This window comes from Tauraco erythrolophus, chromosome 31 (genome assembly GCF_009769465.1).
Source record: "Tauraco erythrolophus isolate bTauEry1 chromosome 31, bTauEry1.pri, whole genome shotgun sequence".
NCBI classification, from domain to species: Eukaryota; Metazoa; Chordata; class Aves; order Musophagiformes; family Musophagidae; genus Tauraco; species Tauraco erythrolophus.
The window spans coordinates 689,052-703,982 of NC_141495.1; the positions used below are offsets into that span (position 1 = coordinate 689,052).

Genomic DNA, 14,931 nt, shown 5'->3' on the forward strand with positions numbered 1-14,931 from the left:
TTTGGGAAGACCCAGACCCGCGGTGACCTTGACCGGATCCAAGACCCTTCGGAAAGACGACACGTGTCCGTCTCAGGTCCATCACACGAGCGTCCTCATCACAGACACTTCACGCTCCAGCCACCACCCAGCTCCCCCAGGGACCCCCCCCCCCATCAGGGCCGAGCACCCCAAAACCTCACGTGCCGCCGGCATTGCCGACAGCCACAGCACCTGCCACAGGGGACGGGATTGGGCCCACCCTGATGATGACGAAGGAGGTGCCCCAGGCTGGGGAGGGGGTGGGTGTGCTCCGTCCTTGGGCGACGACGATAATCGGAGAGATTTATATTGGCGAAAGGGCAGGGGGGAACGACGGGGGGATGCAGAAGGTGCTTCCTCCTTCATCCGAACATCCCGACATCTCGGCGGGATGATTTAACGCGGAGCAGGGAGGTCCCCGCTCCCCACCGAAGGACGCCGGGTCGCGATCCCCGCACCCCTCGGGCTGGTGCCTCCGTTAAGCTACAGAATTAGGGGCTGGGGGGGAAAAAAATAAATAAATCAGATGCCTGAGATCCCCCCAGGAGTCCAGGAGGAAGAGAAACCTGGGAGAGAGGCACTTTAGGAGGGGCCAGGCTGGGAAGGGGACCCCCGCCCATGCTCTGAGGGTCCCTGGAGCCACAGTGGTCCCAGTACAGCAGATGTGGGATGAGCCCCTGGGAAGCATCCCCTTCCCCCAGGAGCATCGTGCCGCACCCAAGAGGTGCCATCCCAGCCCCAGAGCCCCAGACCCCCCGCTCCTGGGTACAACGAGCCCCTTTCCAAGGGCAGGGAGGTTACCCCCAGCCAACCCCCCGGCCGAGCCCGGGGCCAAATCGGCCCCAGATCTGCCTTTAACAGCTCCAGTGATAAAAACGCCGGTTTATTGGAAACACATGGAGTATTTATAGGGGACATCAAAGCGGGGAGGAGGTTTACATAGCAACAGGCCAGATTACGCAGAAGGCATCTGCTTTTTCGGCAGCCCCCGGGGCTCTCGGGGGGCACAATAAACTGGCGGCACACTGGTCCTTTCATTCCCTGCTCCGGGGAACGCGGAGGTTGGCAAAACAAAACCAAACCGCGTGCCCGGCGGTGTAAACCGCGGCAGGAACGGGAGCGTCGGGTCACCGGCGGCGCGGTCGCACCCCGGCACGCACCGGGGGGGCTGCCAGGGGGATGAATGGCCGCGGCTGGTGGGCACCGCAGCCCCGAAGGGCACCTCAGCTCCAGCCCACCCTCGTTTGCCCCTGGCTTCCATCACCCCGGGTCGAGGCCAGCACCCGGCATCTCCCATCGCGGTGCGGCGATGCCGAAGGAGCGCCGATGCCGACACCGAGCTGCCAGGCGCAGGATTCTTCCTCTAAACGCAGTTTATGGCGAAAGAAAATCCTTAAGTAGGATGTTTGTGGGTTTATCTGATCCGTGGGGGTCGCGCTGAGAGCGGAGCACCAGCCCAGCTCCGTTCCTCAGTTTCCCCACTCATCAGTGAGTCCTCCCAGCGCAGTCAGCAGAGGGAAGGACCGGACGGTGCCAGGTGTAATGCCACGCCGAGGAGATCGCGTGGCTCCAGGTGGTCCCAGGTGCATCGTGCCAGGGCAGGTTCGGTTTCAGCTTGGCAGCCTGAGCTTGGCCGGCCGAGGGCCACCCCCCGGCACCGCCGCCATGCCGCGCCGCACGGCCTTGTGTTAATTAACCTTCCAAACACACCCGGAAGATTTTGCCAAATCTAATAAGGCAGCGCCGGCCGAGGAGCCGGGACGCCCAGGGTCTGAGGTGGGGGGGTAAGAGAGGGGTCCCTCCCTGCAGCTTCAGGAGCCTCCAGTACCTCCCTGACCCTGGGGCTCATCCTCCTCCTCACTGCTGTGATGAGCAATGGAAAAAACATGGAAAAAGGGACAGACTCTGCTTTCTCCCCGGGAAGCAGCCCCCCCAGCCCCTGCCCCGGGTGCGGCAGCATCCCAAGCTGGTGTATTTGGGGGCTGGAATGGAGAACGAAAGCAAACCCCCCTCCTCCTGCCGTGGGTGGGATACAGGCGGCACAGACTCACCCCCGGGTACCCTCGGAAAGGGCTGACCCCCCCGGCGTGTGCCGGACACTGGGGGTTGGCAGTCCAAGAGGGTCCTGGGCAGAGATGATGAATAGCCGGGGCCGGCTCCTCCCGGCGCTGCCCGCGGAGCCCAGCTGGGCAGCTCCGGCCCCGCCACCAATCCATCATCTCCAGCCCTGTCACATCGGGTGCGTCCCCGAACGCGGCTCCATCCCTGCTCCCCTCCCTCGCCAGTCCCACTCCCCGCACTCGGGGTATCCCACCCTTCCGTCCACGCAGTGACGTTCCAGGCGGATGCGGTTCCATCTCCGCTCTCCCCTCTTTCTATTTATTGCCTCCGTGACCGGATAACTCGACATTCATTTTCATGGCAGGGATCTGGCTCCTCTTCCCGCTCCCCGCTCTCGGCCACCCCATGGCACCTCTTAGGTTGCCCCCGGCTCCGAAACCATCGGTGGGGCTGGATGAAACACCTTGGAGACGGGGGATTTTTGGAGTTGGTCTGTTTTTTTTCTCAGCCCTGGGAATTGTTTTTCCCCCAGCCAAGGATGATCCGGAGCTGCTGGAAACCCCCCATGAGCAGCAGCAGCTGCGCTGGGTAGGGAAGGAGCCAGCGCGAGGATGAGGAGGGTGTGTGAAGGCTGCTGGGGCTTGTCCAGGCGGCTCCTGGAGAAACGAGGGTTTGTGAATACAGGGAAACCCCTGTGAGTGACATTGCGTTAAAAAAACAACCCAAAAAAATCCAATTACTTCGTTCACAGTCACCACCAGCCCACGGGGCCGGCGCTGCTGCGCTCGGGCTCGTTTCCGGGCTTTTCTTTGGGGCCCCGATGGTTCCTCAGCCCCTTCCAGACACCCGTGACCCCATGGACCTTCCAAGATCCTGATTCCAAGAGATACCCTGAATATCGGGTGAATATTGGGCATCTCCGCTCCTGCCCGGAGCCGCGGGTGACCGTGCAGCCCCCGCAGTGCAACGTGGTCCTTACAGAAACCCTGGACCTGCTTAAAAACCCTTTTTATGGAAATTTGGGAAGGCTGAGGGATACGGTGACAACCAAGAAGATGGGCTGGAAAATAAACCATTTTAGGGGTGGGGACAGTGGCTGGGGATGGGGACACCGGACACTCAATGTGGTGGCTGGGTAACTCCTTATTTTCCCAGCTCCCGTTGCCTTGTAACGGAACTGATGGATAACACTCATCGGGAAGGCGAGAGCGCGATGCCGTCACCTCGCCTCCCTCCGCGCGCCGCGATCCATCTTCTTTATAGTGAGGATCCGGAGCCAGCACCATCTGCGGCACCAGAAATACAATTACCGGGGGGCGGGGGGAGCCCCTCTCCTTCCAAATTTCATGGAAGCTCCGCAAAGCAGCCCTGAATTATCCCTCGCACACCAGGGACCTCACGCGGCACCGTTTCTCGTTACGTATAATTACAGCCGGGGAATTAGCAAGTCTGATTTTCTCCCCCCTCTTCTGCACCATCCTCGGCGCTTCCCCCCCTCCAAAAAAAAAAAAAAAAAAGGGAGAAATTGAAATTGATCCCCGGCTCCATCGCTGGGCAGCTGTAATTTAATCAGAAAAGCCTCTCTCTTGGCATTTATTTATTTTTTTTAACCCCAAGGTCCTAAATTAAAAAGGACGGTGGCGGGGTGGGAACCGGAGGGGCCGCGGTTTCGGGGAGCCGCGGCGGTTGCCGAAGCGTCTCGCCGGTCCCTGCGCGGGGAGGCTCGTGCCAGGTTTTGCCAGCGAGTGAGCGGCAGTGCCAACAAGCCACGTCCGGCCACACACGGGGCTGGTTTGAGCACCCACCCACTCCCCGGGGCCCGATCCTGCACCCTGCTCCCCGTGGACGCCCTCAATCCAGTGGCTCTTCTCAGGTTCGGGGCTGCCCATCGTGTCGGCGTCGAGCCGCGCTTCCGAACCCGAAGGCGAATGGTAAACGCGACGCAAAAGCCTCGTAAAACCCCTTTGACCTGATGCTGCCGCTCCAGGAGCAGAAATGAGAAAAAAATTACTTGTAACAAACGCGCCCAAGCCCTAAATTGCCTTTTCGGGCAGCGATGCCAGGCTGTGCCAGGGCTGGTTCCTCCGCCTGCGCCAGGGTTGTGAAACTCCGTGTTAAATACGGGAACAAACCCCGGGTTTCTGTTGTATTTTGTCTTTTTTTACTGCTGAAGACTTTTCCCCGCAGCCGCCGTGACCCCGCGTGCTGCGGCATCACCCGCCCTCCGATAAGGCGCTTTATGGTCTTAACGTGCGTTCGAGGTAAATCCCGGTGAAATCCCCCCCTCCTGGTTTCGAGCACGTGCCGGAGCGGGCAGGCGTGCTGCCCACCCCTGCCCAACGCGTGCCACCTCCCGGGATGTCCTGGTGCAGGACCAGGCGGGCACCAGACAAGGGGTTATTGTCCCCGTCGCCCCGAACCCCGCGGGCGGCAGCTCCCCGAGGTGCTCGGCCGAGCATGACGGATGCACCGACGGCTTTGTCCTCGCCGGTGGCGGGGGGTGGCATTCCTCGGCACAGCGGGACTCGCCGCGGGAGACAATCCCCCCTCCGCAGTGTTTGGGATAAGGAAAAGGGATGGGGGCAGCGGTGCAGGCAGCCAGTTTGGTCTCCGGCCACGCGGTTGATGGGAAAAGCAGAGTTTGGGATTTTGCTCCACGGTGTAGAAACCCTGGGATGACACTTGGGGTGCAAACCTCGCTGCTGTCCCCACCAAGCCCTGGCAAACTCCTGCTTACACCCAATTTTTGTTGCACACGCGGGAACCGCACCGGTACCAGCCTCCTGCCGGCACGGTCGCAACCACAGCGGTGTAAATCATGGCTTGACCCCGGGTTTGCACCGGCTGCCGGCCCTCTGCGAAGGGTTGGCCTCGTCATCCCGGCCGGTGACACCCGCCACCGATTTACGACCGGGTTGGGAGCGGGGCTGCGACACCCCAGACACCCCCGCACCCTCCGGCTGACGGCGGCCGCCGCAGCTGGCCCTTCCCCTGCCACCCCGCTCCTTCCCCGGGCATCACCTGAGCGCGGTGGCAGCAGGGCTGGATGCGGCTGTGCGGTGCAGCTCGTCCCCATGGCCCCGTAGCCGTCTCTGGCACACTCGGCCGTGACCCGGCCCCAACCGCGGCGAGGAGGGCCGGGGTTCGGAGAGCCCCGGCGGTGGGTTTAAATCAACGCCCTCCACTTCCCTTCCATGCTGAGTTATTGCACCCTGGTTTGTGATGGAGATGACTGGGCAGCGCCGGACAAGTGACCTGGGCCAGACCACCGGGCTTGGCGCTCCCAGCCGGACCCTGGGCGAGGGGTGAAAGATCAGGGCTGTCCTCCAGCCCCTTCCCGGCCCCCCCACCTGCACGGATGCTCCTGAGCGTCAGCTGTGATTTAGTGTGCGCGGGTTCACCGGGAGAGCCGGCGATGCTCTGCTGCCGGAGGAGCTGCTCTCAGCAGCACATCCCCACAGCAAAGCCACCGACTCCAGTGCTCCCAGAAAGGGGCTCCTTCCCCCTGTGACCGTTTCCACGTGTCAGCCGGGCTGTTGGTCTCTGAGCTCTGCCTCACCCCCTCCCTCGGTCCAGGACGTCCTTAAGGGACACATTCCCACGCCGCGAGGCTCAGGTATGTGCAGTGAGGCCTGAGAGGATGCAGTCACATCTGGGAGGACATGACATGTGACGGGATGCTATGACATCTGGAGGATTCTGTGACATCTTGGAGGACATCATCACATCTGGGAAGACGCTATGAGATCAGGGAGGATGCCGTCACATCTGAAAGGATGCTATGACACCTGAGAGGATGCTATGACATAAGGGAGGATGCTACCACATCTGGGTGGACACTATGACATTTCAGAGGATGCTGCCACATCTGGGAGGATGCCATGACACATGGCAGGATGCTATGACATCTGGGAAAACACTATGACATCTGGGAGGACGCTATGACACCTGGGAGGACATCGTCACATCTGGAAGGATGCTATGACACCTGGGAGGATGCCACGACGCCCATGTACAAACTTCTTAGAAAAAATAACGATAATAATAATAACAATAACCGTAATCCGAGTCCCTCCGGCGCGGGGGCAGGACAAGGCGGTACCGGGGCCGCGGCGCGGAGCCCCGGCCGGTCGCAGCCGCCTCCCGCGGCCTCGGGCATCCCCGTGTGGCGGCCAGAGCCTTTGCAAAGCCCCAGCAGCAGCGAAAGGCTCCGCGAGGAGCATCCCCCCGGTGCCATCCCGCCCGTCCCTCCCGGCCCCCGGCCTGGCCACGGTGCGGAGTCACGGACCAGCACCGCGGGGGAACCCTCGGCCCCACCGAAAGCCCCGGCACACGGGGGGGGGACGGGGGGGCTGAGGCCGCGGCACCCCGGGCCTCGTCCTTACGCAAGTGGCTCAGAGCCCGCGGCTCGCGGCAGGCAGCGGATTACGGCACGGAGCTCCCCAGATCCCCAAATAACTCCTAAGCCCTAAATCTGTCCCCGGACCCCTCCCGGGATTGGGCAGGGTGGGGAGTGTCACGGTGGGGCGACACCACGCTGCCCACCCCATCCCACGGGAGCATAGGGCTCAGCCCCGAGGATTGGGCCCAGGGATTTCGGTGCTGCCGTAGGGTATCTGGCACTGCACCGCGGCGATCGCCGGCTTTGGGGGCTTCCCCAGGCGGAGCAGCCCGGAGGGGGGCCGACAGCCCCTTACACGCCGTGCCAAAGGGCTTGGAGCGGGTCCTGGCCCCTGGCAGGGATGGGCATGGCCAGGGTGACACCAGGTTTGGGGGGACCAGCTCCGGCTCTGCGGCATTGAGCACCGGGACCCTCATGTTCGGCATCAAGATCCTCACGTTTGGCATCAGGATCCCGACATTTGGCCTCAAGATCCTCATGTTCGGCACCAGCATCCTGACATTTGGCATCGGGATCCCCATGTTTGGCATCAAGATCCGACATTTGGCATCGGGATCCTCAGCTCGCGCGTCCCCGCAGGATGTGCCGAGCACGGAGGAAACAGCTGGGATCCTTCATCTGCTCCCTGTTTTCATGTTCAAGGATGCAAAGTGACCTTCGGGACTCAGCCTTAACGGTCGCTTTAAATGGAGGATGTGGCCTCCCACGATCTGCTTTGGAACCAAACTCCCGCCTTTTTGCCACAAAAATAGCTGCTCTAGGGACTAAAAGTGCCCTTTCCCAGATCCCACGGGCCACCCGGCCCCTGTATCCCAGAAAACATGTAAAAACCGACCAACCACACAAAAAAAAAAAGCCCTTTAAAGATGAGGATAAGAGAGCAGGCGGGTTTGGCGTGGGATTCAGGAATCCAGTTTTTGGGGCTCCTGGGTGATGTCCTGAGGAGGGGGTGGGCTGGGGGCTCCAGACACCTCTGGGGGGGGTGGATTTCAGGGTTTATTTAATGCACCTGCACAGTTACGGGCACCTGTGCCCTTGGCAGAAGCAGCAGGTGCCCGGGTCCATCTGCTCAGCAAATTCACCTGCGGATAAAAGGAGGTGGAAGGGAGTTGGGGGGGTTGGAGCTGAGCTGGTGGGGGCTGCTCAGGCTGCAGCATCTCACTGAGGGGAGATGGGTATAAAAATACAGCCCCGGTCTCCCAGCAGCTCAAGATGTTAAATCCTGCCCAAGCAGCCCTGATCCTGCTCAGGGTGGATGGAGCCATTTTAAGCAACAGTTTAAATTAAGATACCTCGGCCGGCTGAGCCCGCGGCAACGTGCGGCTTCTCACAGCTTGGGTGCCCAAAGGCCACCTCGGACCTGGAGTGGAAGCTTCTTTCTCCCTGCAAAGGCTGGGAGGGATTTTTCCACCGTCTCTTGCCGAGTTTTCCGTCCTGGTCGGAGCCGTGATGCTGCCCAGGTGAGGAGGGACCCGCCGGGAAGGTCTGAGCAGCCCCAGGTGAGATCGGGGTACGGTGAGAAGAGCATCCCTCACCCCGGAGCCGGGTTTGGGATGTCCAAGAGGGGCAGGAGAGTTTAATGGAATTGCGAAGGCTTCCTTCCTTTCGCGGCACCGATTGATTCCTGGTCGGCTTCTATTTAGAAGCAAAATGGTTTAATTTCTGCTGCTGGGTTGCAGCCCATCCATCCCTGTGCCAGGGCTGTGGGTTGCCCAGTGCCAGGTGGTTTCAGGGGCTCCCTGGGGAGCCAGGAGCTGCTCCATCATCTTCTCTCCTGTGCTCAGGTCATAGAAAGCTGGATTTAATCCTTCTTTTTGTCCACCGCTCTGGTTCTGCTGCCAGGAAAGGTCTTTGCCGCTGCTTTGACGTGCAGCAGTTCGGCAGGGAGGGCTCAGCCCCCGGCCACGCGGTGGGATGGAGATGTGTCCATCCTGCTGGCACTTGGCATGGCAGCACAGCTGCATTCAGCGCCCCCATTGCCATCCCTACCCCCCTCGCCCCGAGACGTTCCCAATTTCCCCACCCGTCCGGCTTCAACACCCGGACCACGGGACGTCCATCCACCCCGTAAACCCCCACGACGTCCCCCCATTCCCCCGCGCTGCCCTGGGGAGCTGCTCCCCCCGGGCTCTCGCAGTGCCCGAGCCCCCGGCGCACGCGGTTGCATGGGCAGAGGATGGAAACTGGACCCACGGGCTGTGCCGGCAGCCGGGAGCCAGCCAAGGCTTCCCGGCGGGACGGGGGACGCCGGAGCCCACGCGGTTCCCACGCCGGCTCTGTGTCTGCGCAGGGAGGAGTGACCGGTGCGGAGCGTCCCCTCGGCCCCCCCGGGAGAGGCTCCCGGCCCCAGGCAGGGCTCGGGGCCAGGCTGCGCTCGCTCCCCCCGGCCGGGCCGGATGACAGATGCCTGCGGTGAAGGAGAACATGCTGCAGCCCTCGCGTCCAGCCCGGATGACTCCGACCTGGAGCTGCACTATGAGGAGGAGGAGGAGGAAGAGTCGGAGCCCTCAGACACCAGCAGCATCTTCTCTGACGACTCCATCTACCCTTCCTACGAGCCCTCGCTGGGGTCTGGTGGTGCTGGGGAGCTCAGCCTGTACCAGTGCTGTGCCAGGAATGATGCCAAGCTGGTGCAGGAGAGGCTGGAGCACGGGGTGACGCGGAGCGAGGCCACGGAGCTGGACGTCAACGGGAGGGTGAGCGGCTGGGTGGGCACCCTGCGGAACAGAAAGAGGATTTCCCAGGAATAGGCAGATGTTGAAGGGTGGTGGTTGCTAAAGCAGGTGGAAGAGGAGGAAGAGAAGGAGGAGGAGGGAGAGTCCAGGGTGGGATGGCTTTCACAAGGGATGGTCTCTTGGGATTGATCCCATCCTTGGAGCAGAACCTCATCTGTCCTCCCATCCTGAGCCTGTTGGGTCTGGGGGGGTGGGTGGGGAGAATCTGGCGGGGGGTCCATGGGGAGCACCACGGCGGGGAGGATGGTGCAGTGCCGGCCCCGGCGCTGAGCACCGTCCCCTCGCCAGAACGGGCTGATGGTCGCCTGCTGCAAGGGCTTCGTGGACATCGTGCCGCTGCTGCGGAGGTGCCCCTACCTAAACGTCAACCAGCAGGACAAGGACGGCAACACAGCCCTCATGATGGCTGCCCAGGCAGGTGGGCACCACGCGCGGCCGTGGCAAGGGGCAGCCCCCACCAGACCCCCCAAGACGTGGTGTGACATGACCCCCCCATCCTTCCCCTCCAAAAACCCCAAAATGAGCCGTGGGGGGAGCCGAGGGATGTGACTCTCCCCGGCAGAGCTTGCGGTTCATCTCAGCACCCTTTACAAACTGGGTAGACGATGCAAAACCAGAGATTCCTACAGTGACGTCATCTTGCAACGCGTCCTGCCGGAGCGGAGCCGGAGCCGCCCCTCGTGCTCCGGAAAAGCCCCGTGAGCCGCCGCGATTCGCCTGCCCGCGAGGTCCGGGCTGGCAAACGCCACGTGCAGGGACCAAATCCCCGGTCACGAGGGTTTTCCTCGTTACGGCAGAAGAGTCCGGGTCCCTCCGCCCCGATTAACCGCGGCGGGAAGAAGGAGGGTCTTTATTCCCACTGTATCCTTGCTGGGATTGATGATTTTTAACTTTCTTTTTTTTTTTTTTGGCATTTTTGTACTCTTTCCTGTGTTCTCTGCTGAAGCAGCTGGTGCAACGCTGCTCCCTGCCTGGCCAGACCCAAAACAAACCCAACCCAAATCCAGTCCTGATCCTTCCCAATTTCTGCCTCTTCATCCTCCCGAGATGCCGTTGCCAAATGTTCTTTCTCCGATAGGCACCGGCGGTTATCGCTCGTTGAGTGTCGGAACGCTAACACGGCTTCTCTCCGGATTTTAGGACACATCACCATCGTCAACTACCTCCTCAACTACTACCCCGCGCTCGAGGTGGACAAACGGGACCCCCGGGGCCTGACGGCGCTGATGAAGGCTGCGGTGCAGGGGCGGCAGGACTGCGTGGCTGCCCTGCTCCTGGCCGGTGAGCGTCTCCCCACAGGCTTCCCAGGGTTTTTTTGGGGAAGCGGTGGTGTCGCTGCTCGCCCCCCGCTCTGGGGTGGGATGCCGCGGTGATGGTCTCGGCGTCCCGGTGTCTCCAGGAGCAGACCTGCGAGCCGTGGATGCCGTCAAGGGGAAGACAGCCAGGGAGTGGGCAGCCTTCACCGGCCGCTTCGAGACGACCGTGCGGATCCGGAGCCTCCTGCAACGCCCACGGGCGGAGCAGTTCAGTGCCCAGTACCGGCCTGAGTGGCCAGCACTGGCCGAGCTGGTGGCCAAGGCGCTGAGCCCCAAATCCAGGGGCAAGAGGTTGTCGGAGAAGATCCGATCCATGTTCACCTTCAGCTTCCCCCGTGACCCTGCGGAGGACGGCGTGATGGACCACATGGTGAGGATGACCACCTCTCTCGCCGGCCCCTTTGTGGCCACCGCTTGCCAAACCATCTGCCCCGACAGCCCCCCCGAGGTGGGCAAGCGCAGACTATCCGTGCCGGAGATCCTCGGGCAACACGTGCCGGATCCGGATGCTGAGCCAGAACCCACCTCGTCCCCTGGCACCGCTGCGTCCTCTTGCAACGGCCAAGCCGTGTCCGAGATCCGGCTGCTGCCGCCGCGCCGCCCGCCGGGCGGCCTCCTGAGCTTCCTGCCCCTGCGGCTGCGGTGCGGGAACAGCGTCTGCCCCGGAGAGCCCGTCCCCAAAATCAAAGTGAGCAAAGCCTCCAGCCCACCCGCCTGCGCCCCGGAGCGGCGGCCGCGGCGGGGGGACAAGGACCGGCTGCAGCCGCCCAAGTGGAGGTACAAGGAGCTGAAGGAGGAGAAGAGAGCGGCCGAGGAGGGGAAGAGCGAGGGGAGGAAGAAGAAAGGAGGGAAGAAGCGCTAAGGCGGGGGCTGTCGGGGTGGGGGTGAGGTTCCAGCCGACCCCCTGGACCTCCTCAGGGGGTTTGGTTTATTTTTGGCACCGGGGTGGTTTCCTTCCCTGGTGGGATGGTGATGCTGAGGGAGGGGGATGCTGTGGACATACCCAAGGGAGATTGCCCAGGTCCCCCAACCCTCTGCCCAGCCCCTCATCATGCTCACTGCAGGGTGGCCACCTGGGCACAGCTCTGATTGTGCCAAGACCCTGCCTGGCACCGGGCTCTGGCTCTGCCGGGGAGCAGGTCTGTGGCAGAGAAGGCTCTTTTGTCATTTTTTTTTTTTCCTTTTTTTTGCCTCTCTGATCTTCCTGAGATCTTGCCCTTGCAGCACGTGGTGGAACACGGCCGCGCGAATTAAACCGGGAGCGGTTGCCATGTTAACGGGATTGATTTAACGAATAAAGCTCGGGGCTGCCTGTGGGGCTGGCAGGAGCCCTTCCCCCTCACTGCCACCATGCCCTGTCCCCCCCCGTCACCCCCTCGGTGCCATTGGCTTCCCCACTCCTGCCTATTCCCGGGTTACAGATGGACAAACCAAGGTTCAGGATGGGGAAGCATCTCGGTGGGGGCTCACCGGGAGCTGCCAGTGCCAGGCACGGGCTGGAAACTGAACCTGGGGTGCCCATGGGCTCCATCCCCAATGGCCCAGCCACCCCCTAGAGCAGGGACGGGGGGAGAGGACATTACCTGAGACAGGACATGGCAGTCCCACTTCCCAATTTAAACTCTCTGCCGGGACCCCTTGCCTGCACCCATGCTGCCCCCCAGCCCCACTCCCACGGCAGAACCGTGCCGCTGCCAGCATGCCCCGGTACGTGATGCTCGGCAGCGAGCTCGTGCTCCCCATCTTCCAAACTCCTCCTAAATCCATCCCCCTCCCTTTGCCACCCCCTGTTTTATGGTGACAAAAGCCCCCGCTCCCCAGTTTTCGGCTGCGGCTCTGCCTTCTGGGGCACGAAGGGGCAGGGGGAGTTTGGGTGTGTTGGGGGCAGATGGGGAAGGAGCCATAACCTCCCTGTCTGTGCCGCTCCAGCCCTTGGCTCGCAGCGGGCTCCCTGGCATGCGGCTGCGTCCTTTGCCAGCTCCTGGCGGCGGCTGGCAGATGAGCCGGGGGCGGCCGGCACATGGAGCAGCCCTGGCACGCACTGCACCAGCGCGGTGGCCACTGTGCCAGGGGGAAGGGAGAGCCGGGCCAGCCCCTCGTCCCCCTCCGCCACTGCGGCAACATTTCGGCAAAACCCCGAGGGATGGCTGGATACATCCGGCCACGATGCGGGGCAACCCGCGCCCTTCCGTGGGACGGAGCCCCAAACGATGGCAGAAAGTCTCGTTTTGGCTTTGAGGGGGTGGCGGGAGGTTGCGCCACGGCGGGCAGGACCGGCGGGGTGCCACGCATCGCGGTGCTGCCGGCGTTCAGCCCAGCGCTGCGGCGGGCGCCCATCCCTGCCAATTCGCCCCGGCTGCCCCAGCCAGAGGCTGGCACCGGCGCAGTGCGGGGCAGGGAGTGCTGAGAGCACGGGCAGGGTTGGCATGTTCATTACCTACCGCTATGGTCGGTCCCAGCTCGGGATGGATTTGCTTTCCCACCGCGGCAGTGCCAGAGCTGCAGCCTGGCCCGGGGCTCCCGCCCATCCCTGCCCCTAATCCCACCCAGGATTAGGATTTAGTAACTTTTAGAAGTTTTTAAGCAAATATTTCTCCTCCCAGTGCTGATTTTGGTTTAAAAGCATGAAGCTGCTGCGTTTGGAAGACGAAAGCGCACGGATCGAAGCAGCCAGCACCAGCCCTCGCCGGAGAGCCGGCACGCTCGGCTGCCCGGGGAAACTCCAGCCATAAAAGCGGGGTGCTGGCACCCACCGTGTTCCTGCACCCCTGGGAGGCAGCTGGGACACGGGAGCCAGCCAGGAATAACCCGGGAGGGGCCAGTCGCCGGTCAGATCACCGAAACCTGTGCGCTGGAGCAAAGATGGTCACGGCGATAAGGCGTCCGCAGGCACCGGCTTCCTCCCGGGCGGCTCCTATCTGATGGAAACTGCCCGTTTCCCCCGCGCCGGCTCGGCAAAGCTCCCGGCCCCGGCGCGGGCAAGGTCGTGCGTGAAGGTCCCTCGTGTTTTATCCTGGTTTTGTGCTTTTGTTTGTTTAAACTTCCGAGATGACGGGCGATAGCGAGGGAGAGGCGGCCGGCAAGACCTCAAAGACTCGCAGCCGCGCTCCGCCGCCGCGGCACGGGGAGACGCCGGCTGCCGGTTGGGTCCGTGATGCGTTCGGGGTTGGTGATGGCAATGGGGAACGGAGAGGGACGTCAGGACCCGTGACTTCGTTAGGGAAGCGGCTGCCATGCCAGTGCACGTGCCACCGGCTGCCGGCCCGCGGCAACCAGTCACCGCACCAGGCGGTTCTGCCAGGACAAAGGCAGGGATGGGGCTTGGAAAGGCTCTGGAGGAAGAGGAGGGGGACGGGATGAGTGCGAAGGTGCTGAGAGTGGGGTGGCTGAAAGAAAACAACCCCAAAGCGGCAAAACGGGAAGCAGCACTTCCGCTGCCCGCGGCGCCAGCAGCCGCGGTGGCCCCGGCAGCACCACGTGTCCTGGGCGAGTGGGAAGTGCCCAACCTCTCCCCGTGGGAATGGCCCCACCGCCAACATCCCAGCGCCCGCTGAAACCGCGTCTCGAGGGCCGTGGTGGGCGACGTGCCAGCGGGAGGCACCGGGCGAACCCCCTTGGCCACCCCCAGCCCTGCTCCACACCCGCAGCCGTGGCAGAGCATCCCTACCGGGGTCACCATTCGGCAGCACCCCCCGAAGCCACGTTACGCTCTGGGGGAGAAACCCCCCCCACCTTCCAGCGCGGCACCCTGAGAGCGGCGCGGCCAGCACCAAATAACCGGGGCTCCACCGTGATGCTCCCGTCCCTGTGAGGGTCAAGTGCCGGAGCGGGCAGCGCGGCCGAGCACATCAAGGTCATTCCCGCAACATCTCTCCGGACCATTCCCACCCCTGGCATCACCAAAGCAACCAGCTGCCTTTGTGCCAAAGATGCCAGAGGAAAGGAGACGTGATGGATGTTCCCCCCGCTGCCGGCTGCAGCTGGAGGGTTTGGGTTTGCCTTGAAAGCCGGGAAACCGGGAAGGGAAGGACAGGGGCGGGAGGAACGGGGCAAGGGAGAGCAACCAGGATGGAGCGGGGGCCCGGCGCGCGGGAGGAAGGGCGGCTGACCGCGGCTGTGCGCTCGGCAATAGGAAATGCTTTATGAGCTGGGAGTGGTGGAGGGGAGCCAGGCAGGAAGGGGCAGTAATAAGAAACATTTTTGTGACTTCTCCCACATCCAGACCGCGGAACGTTCGCCAAGCGGTTGCGTTCGGCCAACGGGGCCGCCCGAGCCGAGCCTCCGCGGCGGGGCCGGCGACGGAGACGTTCTCCCCGCCGGGACGGGTGACGCTGCGGCCGTGGGAGCGCGCGGCGGGACGGGAGCGGATCCATGAGGGTCCTCCAAGCTGGGGCGC

At 63.0% G+C, this 14,931-nt stretch overlaps 1 protein-coding gene across 1 annotated transcript; it reads left to right on the plus strand.

The window, feature by feature from the left end:
- Positions 1–8,814: 8,814 nt before the first annotated feature.
- On the plus strand, positions 8,815–11,397 carry ANKRD33 (ankyrin repeat domain 33). The gene is made up of 4 exons (XM_086628602.1): positions 8,815–9,180; positions 9,508–9,637; positions 10,360–10,500; positions 10,619–11,397. The coding sequence occupies exons 1-4, from the start codon at positions 8,881–8,883 to the stop codon at positions 11,395–11,397; spliced, it is 1,350 nt and encodes a 449-aa protein (XP_086484728.1). The 5' UTR covers positions 8,815–8,880.
- Positions 11,398–14,931: the final 3,534 nt, after the last annotated feature.

Excerpts from the sequence above, each read along its gene's own strand:
- ANKRD33 (XM_086628602.1), top strand. The coding sequence starts at position 8,881 with ATGACAGATGCCTGCGGTGAAGGAGAACATGCTGCAGCCCTCGCGTCC. Across the intron at positions 9,638-10,359 it reads CATGATGGCTGCCCAGGCAG|GACACATCACCATCGTCAAC; the intron begins GTGGGCACCACG and ends TCCGGATTTTAG. Across the intron at positions 10,501-10,618 it reads GGCTGCCCTGCTCCTGGCCG|GAGCAGACCTGCGAGCCGTG; the intron begins GTGAGCGTCTCC and ends CGGTGTCTCCAG.